The sequence below is a fragment of the Anser brachyrhynchus genome (assembly GCF_964034855.1).
Source record: "Anser brachyrhynchus genome assembly, chromosome: 15".
NCBI lineage: Eukaryota > Metazoa > Chordata > Aves > Anseriformes > Anatidae > Anser > Anser brachyrhynchus.
The window spans coordinates 15,444,880-15,465,421 of NC_137733.1; the positions used below are offsets into that span (position 1 = coordinate 15,444,880).

The 20,542-nt window shown below is 49.8% G+C and overlaps 2 protein-coding genes across 7 annotated transcripts in view; both read right to left on the reverse strand.

The window, feature by feature from the left end:
• Positions 1-993: 993 nt before the first annotated feature.
• B9D1 (B9 domain containing 1) lies at positions 994-5,697 on the reverse strand. 2 transcript variants are annotated; one of them, XM_080556068.1, is made up of 7 exons: positions 5,544-5,697; positions 5,333-5,401; positions 5,109-5,220; positions 4,936-5,032; positions 4,398-4,460; positions 3,178-3,245; positions 994-3,007 (listed from the first exon to the last, which is right to left on the reverse strand). In XM_080556068.1, exons 1-7 carry the CDS (start codon positions 5,643-5,645, stop codon positions 2,865-2,867), a joined length of 654 nt encoding a protein of 217 aa, XP_080412194.1. In that variant the 5' UTR covers positions 5,646-5,697; the 3' UTR covers positions 994-2,864. The 2 variants fall into 2 exon arrangements, with proteins under 2 accessions (XP_080412194.1, XP_080412195.1); XM_080556069.1 differs by lacking the exon at positions 5,333-5,401 and having other exon boundaries at positions 5,544-5,677.
• Positions 5,698-10,385: 4,688 nt separating this feature from the next.
• Positions 10,386-20,542, reverse strand: part of CACNA1H (calcium voltage-gated channel subunit alpha1 H) — a 229,638-nt gene continuing 219,481 nt past the window's right edge. For all 5 annotated transcript variants that reach the window (XM_080556039.1, XM_080556040.1, XM_080556041.1 and 2 more), the window contains 3 exons: positions 18,454-18,637; positions 15,222-15,403; positions 10,386-14,596 (listed from right to left, as the gene is read on the reverse strand). In XM_080556039.1, coding sequence (XP_080412165.1) covers positions 13,427-14,596; positions 15,222-15,403; positions 18,454-18,637 — 1,536 coding nt within the window. In that variant the 3' untranslated portion in view covers positions 10,386-13,426. The remainder of the gene's footprint in view (positions 14,597-15,221; positions 15,404-18,453; positions 18,638-20,542) is intronic.

Consider the following 20,542-nt stretch of genomic DNA (forward strand, 5'->3'; position numbering starts at 1 on the left):
CTGAACAAACGAATGGCATTGAGCTCGGGAAACTGTTATTGAAAACATCACCCCCACACCTGCCACTGTATGAGGAGCAAATTGTGTCAGATTGAAAGGCTCCTGCAGCAAAACACCCAGAAGCCAAACATGGTTCAAGGCCTTGAAGAAGGTGTGTGAGATTCTTAACAAATGTGCTCAGAAGGCTTACAAGTCGAGAAAAAACAGACAATAGGCAAAATGCCCCACTAATACAGGCAGCAGTGTGGGATCAGCTTGGAATCAGACAGTCTTTAGTGTAATATTGTTTGTGATTGCTTTGAGCACTGCTTTTCACTGTGGCTTTTTTTTTTAACCAGTTTTTCTGAGGGTCCTTGCACCTTGGCCCCGAATAGCAAAGCTATGCACACACACGTGTTGGTTTTGATCAGGCTCAGTGTGGTAAGCATCCAACTACTCATTTCAAACAGGTAGCAATTCAGATTGGCAGCAGTAGCACACTGTAAAGCTGTACGTGAATAAATTCACTGCATCCCTCTGGGCATGAAGTTTGGACTTTATCTGGGTTTAACAGGTTTTTCATGACTAGAATCTCTGTTGTGCAGTTTTGCTCTAATTAGAATGGGGGCAGGTAACTGTGCTCAAGGGAAAAAAGATATTTAACCAGTGGTAGGTTTAATGTCTGGGTGTTTCAGGTTTTTCAAATACAGATATTTATCCTGCTACTGTAGCTAACTGCTTCTCAAATACTTTTAAAAAGGAAACAAAATTCCTTGCATCTCTTCTGAGCCAACAGGAAATACTTATTAATTTGGATTCCGACATGACTCAGTTGAGAGATTACAGCAGTTGCCAAAACAACTGGTGGAGCAGCTTACTGGAAGTGTAAAACCAATAAAAACATGACAGGATAAAAGCAGAGATGAAAAAAATCTGTAACCATGTTTGGAAAAGTATTTATAAATACTACAAGAGATGCTAATGTCACTTCACAGTCAAATACCGGTGATCACATTATCTTTTTAGAAGTTCTATTTATTTGGCCACACTGCTCACTATGAAATAACTATACATGAAAATAACTACACATGAAATAACTAGCTTTACTTTCTATCTGTACTGGAGGCTCTGCACTTCAATGCTGCGTAGTGTTCATTATTTTTATTTTTATAGTTTCAAGGTCTTGGTAGTTTACTTGCGGGGTGGTATCATGTTAAGTCCGTCTCACAGTTATCTCTTGGTATTTGCAGTCAAAACACGAGATTACATGCCCAAATTTAAATATGAAAATGACTAAGCAATTAGTTATTTCACGGTAGTATACGCTTTGTTCTTTTGTACCTGTAAGAACAGCGTATCTTGGATGATTCAGGACTTAGAAACATCAATGCTGGCACAAACAAATAAAAACCCTAGGCAGCAGAAAGACAAAAACAAAAATATTTAGACAATTGGGTTTATTCAGCCTAAAAGAAGAGCACTAACATTAACTTAGAGGGGGATTCAGTGAAAGGCCATGATATGACAGCAGAAAAGATGTTTAGACTGGGGGCCAGCTTTGGGTCATCGTGCTGAAGACATCTGAGAATAGCAAATTAGCTTCAGAGCTTGTGTCACACTAATAACAAACAACATTGTTTCGGTCATTCTCTGAGGTTATGCAATGGGAAAACCTAATTATAGCTGACATGAACATCAATATGTTGCTTTTTTAATGCCTTTCTTCTGATAAGAACACCAGCTAAGGAAAGCCGCGGTACATTATCTCTGTAAGCAAACATTTTCCTTGCACGATATTCTCTCTTCTTTGAACCCACACTACCCAACGTGATCTGATTATATTGGCAGAAGCCTGTTAAAATTGTTGCAGGTTAAAACCTTGGCTACCCAAAGCATCAACCATCAGGCTCTGCTGGGCTGGAGTGACTGACTTAAGGGAAGAGATGAGGTCTTTGCTGCTGCTCCTATCGTGTACAGCACAGTGCCTCTGGTAACTAACACGACTTGAAGCTAAATACAGTATACACGGTTTACTGAGACTCTGTGTACTTTCATTTCAGCTCCTTTTCTAAGGCTTATTTTTTAGTCAACAGCTGCATTTAAAAGTCAATTTGTTCTATCAGAAGTTAAAAGCACACAGCACGCATGGTCCCTTGAACTCCTGTAAAATAAACTGCTGTCCTTTTTCTTTCTCCTGAAGCTTGATGCAGAAGTAAAATCTACAGAGAGTCACCGTCTTGTTCTTAAATGCAAAAGCCTAGGGTCCTTCACTTAAAAATGGGGAAGGGTTTGTTTCTACAGTGCGTAAACTATTTTATTTAGTTGCACAAACTCTAGAGGACTGTGGGGTATAGTAATGGATACCTGCTGTGATTTTGCAGAGAGAAGCCGGTAGCAGAGAGAAGTGTGTGTGTGTGTTTCACTGGAGCGTTTCCATAATTTCTCCTTTTTGGAAGGCGCAATAATTTCAATTTCCCATTTCTACCACAAAAACATTAGTAACAAGAACTGGGTTTGTACTGATGTTTTAAACAAATGAAAACCATTACAACGATAAGTTGAAGTATATAACGTATAAAAAAAGAGGCTGTTATAAAAAATACTTTGTAGGTCTTCTCTTGAGAGGTCCAATATCACACATAAAAATGCTAAATAGAACTGATGATATAAACTTATGATTTTCAAGCTGTATACTTACTGAAAGAATTATACTCTAGAAAATTACTCCAAAGCCTCATGGGCTTGAGTTTCTTGTTGAATGAAGGTGTCAGGTGAAATATTCTTACTTCAGTCAGATGCTCGTTCTCCATTTGAAGAAACAAACAAAAAAAAGCCCCTGAAGTGTCTAACTTCTCCGTGAGCCTTTGTAAATCTCACTTCTGAGTTCAATACTTATGAATCCCTTCTGCAATAGGCACACAGGGGGTCTGCATGTCGCTCGGGCTCACATCATAGCCCAGCTTCTTCATATCCTTAGTCACTACGTTGAAGGAGATGGTCACAAAGCCTTGAGATCGCACCCTCGTTACTAGAAGAAAGAAGACAGGAATAACACGGGTTAAGAGAGGGTTTCTGAGTCACTGTTGAACTCCTCACATACCTGGGTAGGACTGCCTTGTTTCCAACAGGAGAAATGGGTGGCCAGGCCCTGGTCTGCTGCCATGCAAGGGTTGCAGTCAGGAGCCCCTGGGGCCTTACCTTCTCTTCCTTCTCCCTGCGCTACCACTTTGGGGTCAGTAAATTCTGGACGTCTCCCTGTGAACCAACTTGGAGAAGAAAATAGAAAATAAATAATTGGATATACACGGTAGTGTTTAGATTTGACACAGTTTATTATATGCAAATTTTTTTCAAGGGCGGTAATAAGCCTCCCAGCTTTTGTTCAGAGTTTTGGAGACTTGTTCACTTTCTTTATTGCTGTTCTACTTTGATCAAAGATAAGATTTTCTCTCTCTGAGGGGAAAAAAAAAATCGTACACATTACATTAAATCCGAGCTATATCTGGGCTAGACAAACTCTACGGCAAAGCAGTTTCAAGACCAGTCTGATTCAGGGCCTCATTACCCAAAGTAACAGAGAGGCTTGGATACTTTAAATACATCAGAAATGCACACAGTACAAAGGTATATAAACCAACGTGCAGATTCTATGAGGAGGGTATCGTAAGAGAAGAGATGGACATCAGCTGAATCCTGTCTGTGGGGCATAGATTCCCACACCAGCTCCGACCCAAACCAGGCTCAGCTGGTATGTGCAATCCACAACCTGACAGTCAGCTCACAGATCATTCAGACTGCACTCAAACAATACCACGGAAAGAAAAAACTCAACACCCTGAGTCACTATGCGTATACACCTACTTTGGAAGGGATGTGTGCTTGGAAACAAAACAAAAATTGCAGCATAGGCATTCTGGATAGAAGAAGAGGTAAAACAGAATTGTTTTTCCAGGTGCTGTCTTTGCTTTCTGGATTGTTCTTAATGTGGCTATCCTTCGAGAAAAGTCCTTAGCTATAGCATGACTTAAAGATGGACTGTAGCACATCTCCTTGGGTCCAATGACAACTAAAATACCCAGTAAAATTAGTCTAAGTAGAGCTTCTGCAAGTCACATCACTGACACAATCAGCCTGTGCAATAAAGAGCAGCCCCTCAGTACAAGAATTCAGGTCTGCTGTTAAAATTTGTTCTTTTTCAAACATGAAGATGAAGAAAAGACAAAGTGTTACTGCAAGCAGAGAGTTAACACATTTAGAGAGAGCTCTTCAAAAAACCCAGACACCTGAGAATGGGTCTTTACCTTCAAAGCCACGTGGTTGTGATAGAAAGTGCACACAGATACGCACCACTGAGTAGCTGGATAGACATTTACAAGTAAGAGCAAGAACTTTAAAAATAAGACGTCTTTAATCATTACCTTGTAAACTTTTGCAGCCTAGATGTGGACTCTGGAACAAACATAGCAATGGTTCTCTTATGCCTAAAACAAACATGAGAGGTGCAGACCTTCAGAAATGAAGCAAACAGCACTGGCAAGTCTTATACTTGTACAGGCAGCGGAATTTCAGACACATCAGACCACTGAACACCTCAAAGTAAAACAGTACCTTTCCTTTCACAAAGAAAGTGTTCGCTTGCATAGGAAAAGCATAATTTCAAGCGGCAGGAATGAAAGCTTAGCGTGTACTGAGGGAGATGGGGAGAGAGTGATGAGCGCTAACACTGAACTTCATACTTAGGTGGTCTTCATGCCAGTTCTAACTTTAAGGAGTGACTTATGGGATTGCCAACAATAATAATAACCAGGGACTACTGCTAGAAAATCTGTGCCCTTTGTACCAAACGGACAAGACATGATAAGCAAATATAGGGACAGTTTTGTCCCTGCATTAACATTGCAACTTGGAAATTAATCTCAGTTTTAGCCCTGAAAGATGGCAGGGCTGTCACCTCACCTTCCAGGCGTGAAGGGCACGTGAACGGCTCCATAACCTCTCACCACGTCGTTTCCAAAAAAATCAGGTCCGTAGACGCTCACGACAATCTGCGGCCCTGCCGAAGAAGCGGGGGTGAGCGAGGTGCCTCGTCTTCGAGCCTTCCCCCCCCCCCCGACTCCCCGGGCACTCACAGCCGGACGGGTTGGTGCTCTTGAAGGTAATTTCGATGGGGAAGTTCCAGACGAGCGTGGTGGGCGCGACGGCGCTCTTGGAGGTGATCTGGGAGATGCCCTCCTCCAGGCCCTGAGGGGGGAGAAAGCGACAGGAGCGGGGGCCTGCCACACACACACACACACACACACACACGCGCGCGGCTGGCCAGGCAGCGCTTCAGGGACACGCAAGGGACCCTTACAGCAGTGGGAACCCAGTCCTGGCCGTAGACGAAGCAGAACTTGCAGTAGAGCTCGTCAAACCCGGGGAACTGCAGGGAGACGGGCGGCGTGAGCGGGCCGGGCCCACGGGGACCGAAGGCCGGGGCAAGGCCGCGCCGCCGGGGCTGGAGCCGAGGCCGGGCCGGGGTCGGAGCCGAGGCCGGGCCGCCCCCCGCCGCGGTCCCCGCTCACCTCCCCGCTCTCGATCTGCCCGTTGACGGCCACCAGGAAGACGGCGGGGCCGCCGCCGCCCGCCGCCATGGCGCCCGCCTCGCTGCTAGGCCCCGTTGCCATGGGGACGGACGGAGCGGCGCAGGGGACAAAATGCCGCAGCGGGCGGCGCTTCGCGGGGCTGCGGGGGAGCGCCCGGGGTTACCAAAAAGCGGGCGAATCGCCCCAAAACGCCGGCAGTGCCGCTCCCCTCGTTCAGCACAGCGGGTTCTCGTCACCCCCCCGGCCGCTGGCCTGAGGGGCTGGGGCCGAGGCCCACGGGAACCTGCCTTCCACCGCCCATCTCCCCCTTAATTCTCAAGCCACGTTGCGTTTTGAATTTTATACATTTTTGTTTTATAACGTTTGCATAAATCGCTCCTGGTGAGCTCTTTTTAAGGCATTCCCAGCCCGCGTGAGGGAGCGGGGCCTGCTCCTTGCAGCAGACGCCGAGGAAATGGCCACTAGATGCTGCTGCCGGCCGGGCTGCGGCGGCTGCGCCCGCAGGGAGCCCCAGGCCTGGGGTGGCCGGGGGGGAACATTTGGGATCGACAGGGACGGGGGCACCCGGCAGTTCTGGTGTCCCCACGGGGCCACAGTCACAGCTACACGGGGCCTGTCACAGGCCGTGAGGCGTCGAGTTTTAAGGCTTTGTAATTAGCGTCGTGTAATGGCGTATTTGTTTCCCCGGCCTGGCGGGAGCGAGCTGTGTCCCGATAAGCGCCGATACCTGGATGTGACTGCACATCCCATGGGAAGGCGAGGAAATGGGATTGCGCTGGGTTGATTAGCCCGCTCTAATTAAAAGGGGAGTGAATTCTGCGCGTCTTTTCAGAGCTGATGCTGCTGACCCGGCCGTGCTGCCTCCGTACAAAGGCCGTGAGACGACGGTGCCGGGAAGCTTTGCCACCGCCACAGCCGCTCACCCCTCGCCACCATGCTCCATCGCAGACACTGCTGCCCTGCCTGCGAGCTGTCCTGGGGCATTCAGTCAGCACTGGGCTCCGGGGAACGATGTGAGGAACGTGCAAAGCTCTGGCCGCCACCTGCTTGGCCTTCCCTTGGTGCCACAGCAAGGAGCCGGAGGCAGCCTCAGTCCCTGGCCTCCTCCATCAGCTCCATTTTGCCTCCTTTTTGGCAGCCGCCTTGCGGAGGCTCGCGTTGCTGGCCTGGCTCTCTGCAGTGCCACACTGTGGACTGTTTGTTTCGGGTGTTTTTCCTGAGGGTAAAGGGCATCCCGAGATACTGCCCCTTGCCTTGTGAGGGGTGCTGTGCGTGTTTGGACTGGACTGAGAATAAACTATCACTACAGTCTGTGTCTGAAAAATGCCTTTCATGTTCTGATATATTTTCTGCCAATATTTATTTCAATTAGATTTGTCGAGTTTTCTTTGAGTTTACTTTTTTCTTTTTTAAACATTCAGCAAACAAAACTTGGCCAACAGGGGAATGGGAGACAGGCAGGAGGGGTGGGAGGGAATGACTGAAATTTTATCCTTTCTCCCCTGCCCCTCGGAAATGCTTCAGAGTAAATCATATGTTTCAACCAAAAATTATCAGGGGAAAAATAAAACTGCTCTCAAACAACTGTCCTTTGCAGCTAGCAAGGCCATTTAATTAACACTTTTTTTTTCTTTATTTCTATTTTTTTTTTTTCATGCCTAGCAAGTGATATACAGCTGCTGGAGGAGTTAATACCAGCACCGAGAGATTTTTCCCCATGACAGAGAAAAGGCAGCGGGGTTATTCTGCAGCTATGAGTCATCTGTACCTGCCCGTGGAAGGCCTCTGTCGCCTTTCAGTTGTAAGGAGACCTTTCTCCCCCCGCCCCCTTACATGCCTATCTTGTTCTAATTAGCTGCATTTTTGCTCTTTATGATTAGAATGAAATCCCAAGCAACGAAGCAAAGAAAACTTAATTAACGGTCCATCAGAGATTTCAATTTCCAAGCATAATGAAAACTCACAGATCAGGGCTGTTCTGTGGGTGTTATTTAACGATGTCGGCATCTCTTTTGGCCAAGTAAAACATTCATTTTTTTCTCCCAGCCCTGTCCCGGTCCTGTTGTTTGGTGTTCCCTGCGTGAGGCACTTTCTGGGAACCCCCCTGGGGCATTTGGGGAGCCCAGGGAAGGAAGGTGCTCGCTGGCTTGCTGTTGTGCACATGGCAGGTCCCATCTCTGAAAGAGCATCTCCTGCTCTAGCAAGCACTGACCTCTGTGCACAAGACATAAATCAACTAAGGGAGTTACGATTTTTTTCACTTCCAGAAAGAGCCAGGGGTTGGAAAAATCTGTGCCAACTCTCCCAGGCTCATGCAAAGGACATTTTTTTAGGCTCCAAGCTTCCAGGAAAGTGCTTTGGGAGTTGCTGCTGCTTGTGATCCAGCGCTCGGTGCGCGTAGGTGGCTGTTCTCACCTGTGGCAAAGAGCATCCTTGTGGGAGCGCGGTGGAAGAAAGAGGCTGGCTAAGAGAAAATGAGGTTGCGCGGGGCGAGATTACAGTGAGAAAAAGGAACGTCTAAGGCAAAAGGAGTCTGTGCAGTCCTTCGCCTCTGCCAGACACAAAGTTCCTCGCCGGGGGAGCCTGCTTTTTGTGAGAGGCACAGGAGAAGGGCTCCTTTGCAGAATTGCATAATTGCAATAGTGAGATGGAGCCCTTGGTGTGAGCGGCAGGGCCAGGTGCTGCTGCTTGCTGCTACCCAGGTGAGAGAGTGCTTTAAAATCTGCGCTGGAGGCTGGTGCCCAGAAAGCAGGTTCTTTGTCACCGTTACATTTTCAAGTATGATTAAACCAACCCTGAGGCTGATTCATTGCTTCCAAAAGGCGCTCAGGGAGGGTGGGTGAGAGAGGAACGACAATACAGTGGCACAGCAGAAAAGTTTATTTTTAATCCCAAATATTTACGATCAACACCTGCTAAATGGCCAGTGAAATACATTTTATGGTGTCATTAATCTGCAATAAACCAGTTTTATTTTTAGAGTGTTTGCACAAAGTTGCCAGTCTGACTCATCCCTGCCTGCATTTTATCTCTGCGAGGAGGCTACAGAGAGCTTCCCTGCCCTTTGTCTTAGCAGCCTTTTTCTTTTCTGTTCGTAGAGCTCTTCCCACCTGCTGTTCAAATCAAAGAACGTGGAAGTACATGGAAAAGCCTGAGCCCAGACAGCGATATTCATGCTGTAATTCTTGCTGAATTTATTTACCCAGAGATTTAGTTTGGTGGGAAAGTAATTGGGCAGCGACTGGGGGGGATGAACTGTTCTGTTACACGCTGACTTGCTGCAAGCCAGCCAGAAAACAAGCGCGAGGGGCTGCAGCTGCCCCAGGAGGGTCCCCAGCACCCCGGGCACCGCGGTGCGGTGGCTTTGCAGGGACAGGGAACGCACTGCGACTCTTAACCCAGGCCATGTGTGAATGCAAGGAGACTTGCACCATCCTCAGCCCAAGCACAATTTACCCAAATCCCCCTGGAGTAAAAGAGCACAGCAAAAAGACAAAGCAGAGTCAATATCCAGTGTTCTGCCCCTCCTCGTTACACTGGGTGATTTATCAGGTTGGGATCCAGCCCTGAGGCCGGCTGCAGAGCATCACCGCGTGCACGAGGTGCTATTGCCAGTGGGCTGTGAGATGTCTGGTCTTCTACGAAGAATTAATTTGTTTTGGAACTTGTTACCATTTGTTAGATTATTATTTTTTTTTTTTTTGGTTAATGAGGAAAATTAATTAGTGCCTTGATCTGAGCCAGTCGGAATAAATTAACATGCAGGCAGGAAGGGGGAGAGGGCGAGGAGGGCTGGAGGAGCAGCCTCCCAGCAGGGCCATCGGGTTTGGTAAGGGCATGAGGAACTGGAGGCTCTGTGGAGAGGAGGGGAGGGAAGGCGAGCTCCTGCCTTTGCCAGACACGAAGCCCCCCTGCTCGTCAGCCACCAAGGCTGTATTTTGGGGGACAGCTGGCTCAGGTGGGAGAGCCTCTGCTTGTGTGTCTGCAGCAAACCCGGGCAACATCGCCCCAGGCCTTTGGCAGCTTGTGCCTCCGAGCTGAAGCAAGAAACATAAGTTGCTCTTTTTTTATTTTTTCTTTTTTAATCAAACAGTTTAAAAATTAATCTGGTTTCTTTCCTGTGGTGTCAGATAATGAGGGTTGCTGGCGCTTTTCCCTGCAAACAGATGTTTTCCCTGAATAATCCAATGGCCACAGCTGGAAAACCCAACCCCTGGCTGGCAAGTGCATGAGGGCAAGTCACGGGGTCCTGGCCCGAGGTGCTGCTCCGGCTCAGCCCAGCGGGGTCACAGTCCCAAACTGGGGCTGAAACCTCCCTGGCGACATCTCTGTGAGCAGAGATATTGAAAAAATCATCACGGGAGAAGCGGGGCTGCCTCTCTTAACACCATTTTGTGCAAGAGGACTGAGCACCCACCCAGTGCGAGCTTGAGTTATCGCAGGGCCTGAGCGGGATTGCAGCAGATAGCCACGCTGAGCTGCTTGGAAAAAAAAACATTTGGAGATTTCAGCCCCTCACCCCCACTGCTGATGGCTGAGGTGCTGGTGGGAGGCAGTAAAATTTCTAATTAAGGCCCCATAAGGAAGAGGCGATGGCCCCAGACATTAAAACAGCCATGTATTTAATGCTTAATTGGGAATGTTTAATGGATAAAGTCAATTTAATTATTCAACCCAAGAAAGCTTGTACAAATATCAGTCCTTATTAGTATTCATGCCACCTGTATGATCTCACAACATTGGCAGATTAAAGGTTGTATCTAATTGCGCTGAGGATGGATTCAGATTAGAGGCTTTTTTTTTTTTTTTTAACCTTTTCCCCCCCCCCCCCAGCCTAACAAGGACAATTTCAGGTTGATGCCATGTGTGATTCGACCTCGAAGCGGAGACCAGCTGAAGATGCTTTGAGGTGGTTTCCTCTGCCCCCTCCTCAGCACGCTGCTGGCAGTCCTCGTTTATCCCCGCTCTCCAGGGCTGCCCGCAGCAAGGCCAGGCTGGTGTTCCTGCAGGCCGTGGCTCTGCTGCAATGGGGAGAGCCGGGGCAGAGCCGGGCTGAGAAATGAATGTGAATGAATTGTCATTAAAAACGCAGAACAGAAATAGATCTGGTTAAATAATGACCTGCATTTATCTGGTTATCTGCATTCTCCACTTCCAACCTCAAGCGATGCCACCTTTGAGGGCAGCCTGGTGGAAATTGCTTAGCGTGATAAGGATTGAGTCAGCAGGAAAATGAACACAGCTTTACAAAGTTAGGCTGTTTCTCCACGCTGTTGTAAATGGCCGGGTTGGGGGCCTAAGACCCAGCTCTGCTCTGCGTAACGTGTTGGCTTTAACAAACTGCTGCTTGGTAAAGGAGCCGGTTCATAACATAAACGCGACCCCCGGCACTCGCTGTGTATTTTGGGTGTTCTCCATCGCTTTGTCCTTTCTCCAGCTGTAGCTGTGCGGGTCTCCTGCCGCAGTGGAGCACGAGACACCCGTCGTGTCCCATCCTGATCCTGCCCCTGGCCGGGTGGCAGGCAGAGGCATTGCCACCTGCACAGCTTCTTTTTATTCCCTTCACATCTTTGCTAACATAAAATCAAGTAACCCCTGGGCTGCTTTTCGGCCCCCCTGGAGGCTCGCTTCATGTGCTCCAAGCTGTGGTTCCTGCTTCAGAATTAAGGCTTTGGGACCTGGAGCCTGATACCCCAAATATTCAGCCATCTCCTATGGATGCCTGACCCTGGCCCACAGCTCAGAGCCCCTGACGCTGCCTTCCCAGCAAAGCTCAGTAACAACTGCAGCAATAATTACCTTTATGGTGTTTTTCTGGAATTCCCCACTATCCTACGGAGGCAGAATAATTACAATAATTCTAAATGACTTAATCGTGGCGGTGCAGGTGCTCGGAGGCAGCTGGCGCAAAGCTGCTTGATGCACAGGGGCTCTGGGGCAAGGACTCACCGGGCAGCACCAAGGGGGCCGAGCAGGCAGCGCCCCCACGTCCCCGAGCCCCCCGGGGCAGGGCAGGGTCTGGAGCCGGGGCTGCGGCAGCGGCGTCCCCGTGCCGCGGCACAAAGTCAGGCCACGCTTCCAGTTTATACAGTTTAATACATGTGAAACAAGATACATTTCCTTTTGAGTAATGAATGCATAAATAACAGAAGATATATGTGAATGCATAAATATGAGGCGGCATGGAACGAACCAAACAAAAACGGTTGTTTTTAATTTTTTTTTTTTTTTTCCTGCATGTCTTTTTGCTGCTGTTGCCCGGCGCTCGGGTTGACGTCGGCTTTCCGTGGTGAAGCTGTCCCGCGGGGAGGGCCTGGATGAAGAGCGGGGAAGGGGCAGGGAACGGAGGCTAAAAACAAAAAAAAAAATCAACCCCAAAACTAAAAAAAAAATAAAAAATAAAGTGGTGTTGACAGGTGCCTCGAATTCCTCGAGAGGCTTCTGGGACTGCGACGGCAGCAGAGGGGCCTTCGGAGGGCAGCGCGTCCACGTGGGTGCGGGTGTGCGGAGGAAGACGAACAGAAAGAGTGCAAAAGGGACGGTTACGGCTATCACCGAGTTCTCAAAGGCATTCTGCTACGAGAACAAATCATTAGCTTAAATGCTCACAAAGAACATCACCTAAGACAGCTCTTTATACCTTTACAGACTGTATCAATAATTTACTTTGAACTGCAGTAAACAAAATACATTTCTTAAATAACTTACTATTTATTTGTTTTGTTTTTTTTCTCTATCTCTCTGTAAATTTAACTTTTTCCTTTTTTTAGTCTTTTTTTTTTTTTTGTAATGCAAGAAACCTTGTTTGTGCACGTTAGTTCAGATTATTGCGACATTTAACCTGAATATCCGTTAAAAAAGGAAAAAAAAAGCAAAAGGACAATTGTACAGACAAGAAGAATGAATAACTTATTATTGCACTGGCTACAATTCAGTAGTGATTTGGTTTTTTTTTTCTGTAGTTAGGACAATCTCTAAAGTACAAAAGAAAAATGAGAGAGACGGCTAAAGCATCAGCTGTGAAAAGAAGCTGCTAGGATGATGGTGGAGGAAGAGAGGGAGGGAGAGGGGAAAAAAAGGAGCGCAAAGAAAGAGGAGAAACATTTGGAAAACGCATGGCCGTAATAATTAGATCCACATAAAACCCAAGGAAACACCACCCAGTTGCGGAGTCACTTGTAATGCAAAAAACAGTATCGTTTCTCTATAAAAATATGTGCATTATGAAGAGAGAGTTTTTGTGGGTATATTTTTTTTTGTCTTTTTTCCTTGTTTTGTATCTCACAAATACATTATTTCTATTTATATAACTGCTGATATACAGACAATGTACAGCTCCCATCTCCTGGGCACTCCCACGTAATGTGACATCTCCAAAAGGTGCCTTTTTAAAAGTTGAGCGTCTTTAAAAAAAAAAAAAAACAAACAACAGAACAACAAAACCCGACGAGAATCCCCCAAATCCCAACCACCACCACCTCGCACCCAAATCAATGTGATCGAGGCCACGGAGGGCGGCGGGAGGACCAAAGCCACCCCCCCCCCCGGCCAGCTCCACCTTCCCTTTAGAAAAGAAACCCCCAAACCGCTCGCAAAGCCGCTCCCCCCGCCCCGAAACACCCGTCACCGTTTCGTCCAGCCGTTTGTTTGGTTTCTTTTTAATTTTTTTTTTTTAAACGTTTTTTTTTTTTGTTTTTTGCAAACCTCCACAGCGCTTAAGAACAAGTGACTGCGAGAAAGGAAAAAAAAAAAACAAAAAACGAGAGAGCGGCCGCGCACCCGCCGCCGCTCAGTCCCTTCGGTTTCAAAACCCACATTGGTGTCAAGCCCTTGAGACCCCCCCGCTCCCCCCTCCCAGAAAGCTATACTGGCTCATCGATGTCTTCTTCTGTTGCGACAGTCACGGGCACCAAGTCCTGCTTCCGGAGGGGGCTCTTGGCGGTGCCGAGGAGCTCTTTGCTTTTCTCAGCGCTGCTCCACTGAGTTTTTAAGTGATCCGCCTTTTTCAGTTCGGGGGCCGCGGGGTCCGGCCGGGAATCCGGCGTGGACCGCCCGCTGTCCAGGAGATCCGAGAGGCTGCTCAAGGAGCTGCCGTCCGACTGCTCGAAGGAGAAGTTGGGGATGGCCAGGTGCTCCCCGCGGCACGGGGGCTGGCCCCGGCGCTCCGCTTTGGAGGCCGGCTCCCCCCCGGGCTGGCTCTCCGCGAGCTCCAGGGACTCTCTGTAAGCCGGGAACTCGCAGGACGGGGTCCTTCGGCGCAGCATGCTGTTCTCGGAGGGTTTGGTGCGCGAGGCCGCCCCGCCGTCGTCCTCCATGGGAGGATCTATAGAAATGCAGGGCGGGCTCATCTTCTTCTTCCTCCGGGCTCCGTGGATGTACTCGGACTCCGGCTGGATGTGGGCAGGGGACCGCTGCTTCTCCTCGGCAGGGTCCTCAAAGCTACAGTCTCCATCGCTGATGGAGGGGCAGATCTCAATGGAGTGCCGCCTTTGGTCGTCCGCCCAGCTGGGCTTGTTGAGGAAGCCCTTTGTATCGATGCTGTAAAACTTCTTCAAGTCCTTCTCCTTGCCGCCGCCCCCGGAGAGGCTGCTTGTGCTGCAATTCTTGAGGGGCACCGGCGATGGGGCCGGGGAGATGAACGGCGAAGTCGAGCGGCTCCCAGCCTCCGAGTGCTCCCCCCAGTCTTTGGCTGAGCTGTTGATGTGGCGAACCTCCTCGTCGGCCAGGTCGGAGGGCTCCACGAGGCAGCCCTCGGGGCTGGGGGGGCCGCTGCCGGGGCTGGCCGGCCGGCTGGGGACCCCGCGCTGGCCGCAGCCGTGCTTCCGCGCCAGCGTGCCGGGGTGCCGATGTGGGGAGGATGGAGGGGAACGTGGAGGGGTGGCTGGCAGGGAGGAGGCCGTGGGGTGGAGAGGGCTGGGGGTGAAGGTGCTCTGGGGCTGCTTCGCCGACGGTAGCGTCTCTCCTGGCTCCGCTTGCAGGCTGTCCTTGGGATCCGGCGTCTGCCCGTCCACGGAGTCCGTCCGAACGGCCTCCTGGAAGGGGAGGAGAGAGAGACGGGGGCGAGAGCCTGGGGATCTGCCAGGCTGGTGGCACTTTTAGGGGTGAAACCTGGCCCGTGGCAGAACGGTTGGTGGGTGTAATGCTTCCCTCACCGCCCCGTCCCCACCCCGCAGTGCCAGCCCCCACGGGACTGCCTCCATACAAGTTTTGCAACCAGACCTGGGGCCTCAGCCTGAAGGCCTTTTATCTGCTGGGTCTCTGCACGGGCATGGTCCTGCTCTGAATGAGCACCAAATACTGAGTCAGTCCAACCTGTGCGACGGGGCACGGTGTAGGGCTGACCCCCGGGCTTCTCACAGCACCGGCACAACTGAATTGGCCATCGACCCCCCCCATATGATGCAGCAATTCCTTAGTAAATTACTAAGCCCACAAAGGTGAAAGCAGGTAAGGAGGGCCTTCCCCTGTCTGCCACTTGCTGAGACTGGAGTACAGTAAACCTTTGTGGCAACAGAACCAGAAACATTTTGTTCTAAAAAGGGAATTCTGCTCTCAACCCCCCCCCCCAAAAAAAAAATCCAAGAGGGGCCTGGAAAAGAAGAGAAGGACTGAGGTGACTACAAGGGAGTTTGCCTCTGCAGGCTCTTGGCCTCTTACCTGTCTGCACAGCAGCTTGTTGAGAGTAGGAGATCGAGGAACGACGTGGGGGGGAAGGATCTTCCAGCGGTGCCGGCCGTCGTGGTTGGGAGAGTGCGCGGCCAGCTGGAGGGACTCCGCTGGGACTCTCAGAGAGGAGGAGCACGCTCCCACGGGCTGGGAGCGGATGGAGGTGATGGACCCTAGGAAACAGTGAGGGAACAGTCACCACCATGGCCATGGTGGGGGCTGTGAAGTTTGGAGGCTGGGTTGGTGCCCACAGGCTCCATTGTGAATGCTGGAGAGGAAAGGAAAAGCCTGTCGGGTCCAGCTGAGATCCCAAACCTCACCACAAACCTCGGGCAGTGCCAGGATTAGAAACCAGGTGCCCCTTGTCCTGTCTCCTGCTCTAAATACCTGGCCATAGCTCCTCAGGAGACAAAGGAAGCCTCCTCCGCAATCCACCCGCAGTGCATGCGGCTCTGCCCTCCCTGGGATATCACCCATTGCAAACTTCATGCTCACGGTGTCTGTTTTCTGTTCCAGGCAATGGAAACCTTCTCTCTCAGCGGCTGTGACGCTCAGGGTGGATGGCAGCCACCAGGACCACACAGCAGCAAGTGAAGGGCAGGACCGGGGTTGCATCGGAAGCCCGGCCATTGCTGCTTTTCCAGCAGCGCTGCCTCAGGGGGATTTATAAAAGGACTTGGAGAAGGTGGATGAGGGGAAGTCTGGTGGCTGGGCCATTTTTTCCTGAGCCCATCTGCAACGCCGTCCGGGCCAGGCTCACAACCTTGTGCTGCTTTGCCAGGGGGAGGCAAGAGGAACGCTGTGCCACTGCCTCGAAGCCTCCGGCGCTCGCCTCGCCTTGTGCAGCCAGCAGGCACCCTGTGCCGACTTCGCCAGGAGGAGACACTGCTGGCACGCACAGGGCAGTTCTTCCATTTTCTACAACGCAAATCCTACCACCAATATCCATCCACGAGGCAGCCCCTGGCTGAACGCAGTCTGAGCCACGGCACGGAGGCTGCTTCAAGTGCTTTGAGAGTCCCTGAGCTCATGTATCAGGCAGGGAGCGCGCTCTTCCTGAAGGCTCCCAGTCCCCTGGCTGAGTCTAAAGGCAATCCTTCCTCCCCAGCCCCTTTGTGGTGCTGCTTTACTGCATTTCTGCGTTGTTTGAAAGATCTTTTGCTGTTTTTATTTTTTTTTTTTGGCTGCAGGATTTATTGTGCTCATTAGCTTGAAACCCAACGTCTGTTTCTACATTGCTGCTCCATGTTAAAAACACAGCTATCCATCACTTCAAGAGATCTCGCCCAGAGGTCAGGGAACTTGAACCTATGACAAAAGCCATCCAGACAGTTTGCAGTTGCATTTCAGAAAGAGATTTGTTGTTGGGGAGAAAGAAAACTTAGCGTTTAATCATTTTTCTTTTGGAGCTTTTCCCCAGAATGCCACAGAAGCAGCAGAGCAGTGAGGTTCCCACCCCACAACCTGCCCCACTTCTCCCTCTTTTGTTTTTGGGCTCTCCTACAGGCAGAGTTTCAGGCTGAGTCTGTACTATTCATTGTGCTAATCCAGGCTTTACGAAATGTTTTTTATGATGCAGAAAAATGTTGTCATAAAATCTTTTACAAACACAGTCATAAAATCAAAACCTTACGCTTTCCTCCCCATCCGTAGTTGGAATTTCCTTCTGTTGGAAACTTTCCATCTAGCTGTCCTATAGGAAACCAAAAAACCCTCTAAACTGCATGGTCAGGAACCCTGAAGAGAGCCAGATCTCTCTGGATTTGTATATTTTTCTCTTGTTTTTCTAACAAATCAGGAAACTGCGTCTAAGACCAAAATAATACAAGACCTGGTCATCCCACATTTTCAGTGTGTAGGCTCCAAAATGTTGGGAGAAGAGCAGACATCCTTAACTGACATTGAAATGTCGATGACAGCACAAATGCTAATGCAAATCTGTGTGTGTGTAACTTACAGGACTTTCACTTAAATCAGAGTATGGTCAGCTCAGGAGCAGCACAGCTCTGGGTGATGCTCCTTGGATGCATCCACCAGCTCAGAGGGAAGGTAAGCACCTGTCATATCCATTACTTGAGTGTTCTTGGAGAGAAATTTGGGAAAGATGAAAAATCTTTGGCCAGTTCTACCCACCCCTGCCAACATCACAGCAGTTTTATACTAGCATAAATCCTGATTTACACCCACTACAGAGATGAAAATCATCCCCAGTAGTCCAGCCATGAAACTCAACCTCTGTTTTCTTTGCTTAGCAAAGATTTGCAGGTGAAATAATAATAAATACTGAGCAGAGAACATTAACTGGTATCCAGACGGCTTAAGCAAATAGAGAGTTACTTCGCCCAAGGAAATCAGAGCAGATCTTGCCAGCCCCACCAGGGTCTGCAAACCCACCACTCCTCTGTCCAAGCAGTTCTTGCATTTCAAACAGCATTGCATCAAAGGAAACCATACTGGTAAGTTCTTGGGAGCCACTCAAGAAGCACATGTGCTTTTAGGGAGGCAGATAATTTTCTTTCTTATTGATTTCCCCTTCAAACCAATTTGCGCAACAAAGGAGAAAAAAAGGCATTTTAGGGGAAATGTATTTGGATGCAGTTGGGTAAATGTATACTCCAAGGCTCTGTGTAGCTCGAGATTCCCTGGCTGCGGGGTCTCTCCACAAGATTCATTATAAGGCCAGGCTACAGAGGCACTGGAGAGTGCTTTCTAATCTTTATGCTCCCAAAGAAACTCCTCCATCTGTGAACTCAATGTACTGTGCTAAAACGATAGTGCTCTGAGACTGAAGACTGCCTGAAACAAGAGCTGTACAGGAGCTCTGTCAGGAAGCAACGCCGACGCCAGCTTTTATTCATGTTGACTTTATTGATTTGTATTCCTGATGTCAGGGCCGATCATTTCAGAAGAAATGTGCGGCTAATACCCTTTTCCTTGGCTACCCGCCTGTGCTCTGTGCCTCTCACATTGCTTGGGAGCCCCACTTCTCCCCAGTCAAACACCCAAACCTCCCACTTGCCCCTGACAAAACGCAGTGACGTGACGAAAACACAACACCGCAGCCCGTGGGATGGTATCAAACCAAACAAAGCGAGCCCTGGCTCAACCCACACGCGGCGCTGGCTGCGTATTCCCCATCTAACCACACGTGTGCGGGCAGGAGTTACTGTGCACGGTTTTGGCTGGCCGTGCGAGGAGGAAGGGAAATCTCCGTGAATGGTACCTCGCTGGGATTTGCAGGGATACGTCTCCATCTCCACCTCGTGGAGGGGGAAGGGGGCTTTGGCTGGCATGACGGGCCGGAACATGTAGCTGTCGTTGGGCAAGGAGTGCATGCGGGATACGGAGATCTTGCGGACCGTCAGGAGGTTTTGAGAGTCCTGTGGCCGCAGACTGGCTGCGCCAACCTGCAAAGCAAGGAGACAGGGAAAGGGGTCATTCAGCATCTTGGTGAATTTACGATGGTCTCCTTCACGTCTGCTTTTCGTTTTAAAACCCGGGCAGATGTTCCTTCTGGCATCTTACAGGGAGTCAGCAGCCCTGGTGACTGCAACAGAACACCAAAGCCGCAGAAAGAGCTCAAATTGCGGCTTGAGTAAAACAAGGCATCAATGAGCCACTGCTAGGCTGATTCTTGGACACTGCAGCAAAGAAGTAAGGTCCAGGAAAATGGGGCCCACCCTCCGAACACAGGAGAAAGCCAGCATTTCTCACACTGTTCTGCTCTGATTTTCCCAGGGATGTTTTCAGCCCAGCCCGGGTGGTGATGGGACAGACGGACAAAATCAGCCAGTGCGTGGCCACGCAGACCTAGGGTACCAAGAGCTTCTGGAAATTCATTTCTTGTCCCCCCAAACGCACACACACACACACAGAGGCAGACATTTAAACACACCCATGTTAAGACCACTGCAGATCCTGGGCCTCTCCCCTGCAGCATGGAGCCTGTTGGGCACTGCTGACCCTGACGGGTGGCAGCCCCACGGCAGGGGGCAGAGGGAAGGAGGGGACATCATGGTGTGGCACTGCCTGGGTGTGGAGCCCGTTCTGGGGAAGAAAAGGGATTTCTCTGTGCTTGGCCTCTGTGTCAAACAGGGTCTGGTTGGAAGTGCCCAGACAGAGCATCTCCCATCATGACCCTTAAACCTGAGCCCTCACTGCTTCTCGGAGGCTCTCTTCACTTCGTCCACCTTACAGCGAATTCATCCCAGGGTCTCAGGAAGCTTTATGTCCCCAACAATGTCCCTGTGGTGCTGATGGAGCAGCGGTGAGAGGTGGTGCTGTGACCAGGCCAAGCGTACCGGGCAGCGGGACCCTTGCACCTGCAACCTGGCTCCCGGCCCCAAGGTTTTGGTCCTCAACACCTTCCCCTTACAATTTACCACATTATCTGAAGCACAACTTATCACTCTGCTTTGCCTTTAACGTCAGCCTCACAGTGACTGATTGAAAACATTTTCCCAGCTGCATGTCTTAAATTAAATGTATTTTGCTTCGCTCCACGGGGCTGTTTTCCCTCTGTGCTAGCAAAAGCCAGGCCCGAGATCCCTTGCTGGATAATTTGGAAGTCACCAAGGATCTGTTTGAATCTGTTTTTTCCATGCGTTCCTTGCTCATGAATTTCTTTCCTCAGATCCAAAAGAGATACATCCCGAGACGAATTACTCAATGCTTTTACCCTCTTGAACTTGGCTGAGAAGCCGAGGGGATCAGCGGCGGTTATTTACAGGTAGCTGGCATCCAGAGCATCCCTCCGGGTCTACCCAGGCCTCTCGCCTGCTATATTAATGCAGCGGCAAGGCGGCTGTGCCAGTTGGCCTTTGGCCATCGCAGCTAATGAGCTACCAGCATCCCAGCACCTGAGCGGAAGGCGGGCAGGCAGTCGTTGAAATCCCCCGCCACGCGGGGAACAAAAGGCCTCGCCCCGCTGTCTCAGGGGACTAACAGAAGGATCACGGCGTTTTTCTATTAAATCTTTTCTATGAAATCCCTCGTCGCTGAGGGATCTCGTATCAGTCTGCTCCGACTGGGTCAAATGAACAGAAATCCCTTCTTGACACAAACAATGGTGATTTTGAAGGCTTCAGCTATTGAGACCCAATTGACTGAGGGACTTGGGTAAATTCCAGATGGCTCAAAGCCACCGTAAGAAGTACTTGAAATATTAAACGTGTGCAAGAAGTTTGCTGGCTCACACCTGGCGAGCTGCTCCTGACAGCTAGGAAGGCTTGGAGACACAACACCATACTGCTCCTGCTCTGTGCTGGGAAATGCACTCGGGAACCAGATCCCAGGCCCTGGTAATCAGTGAA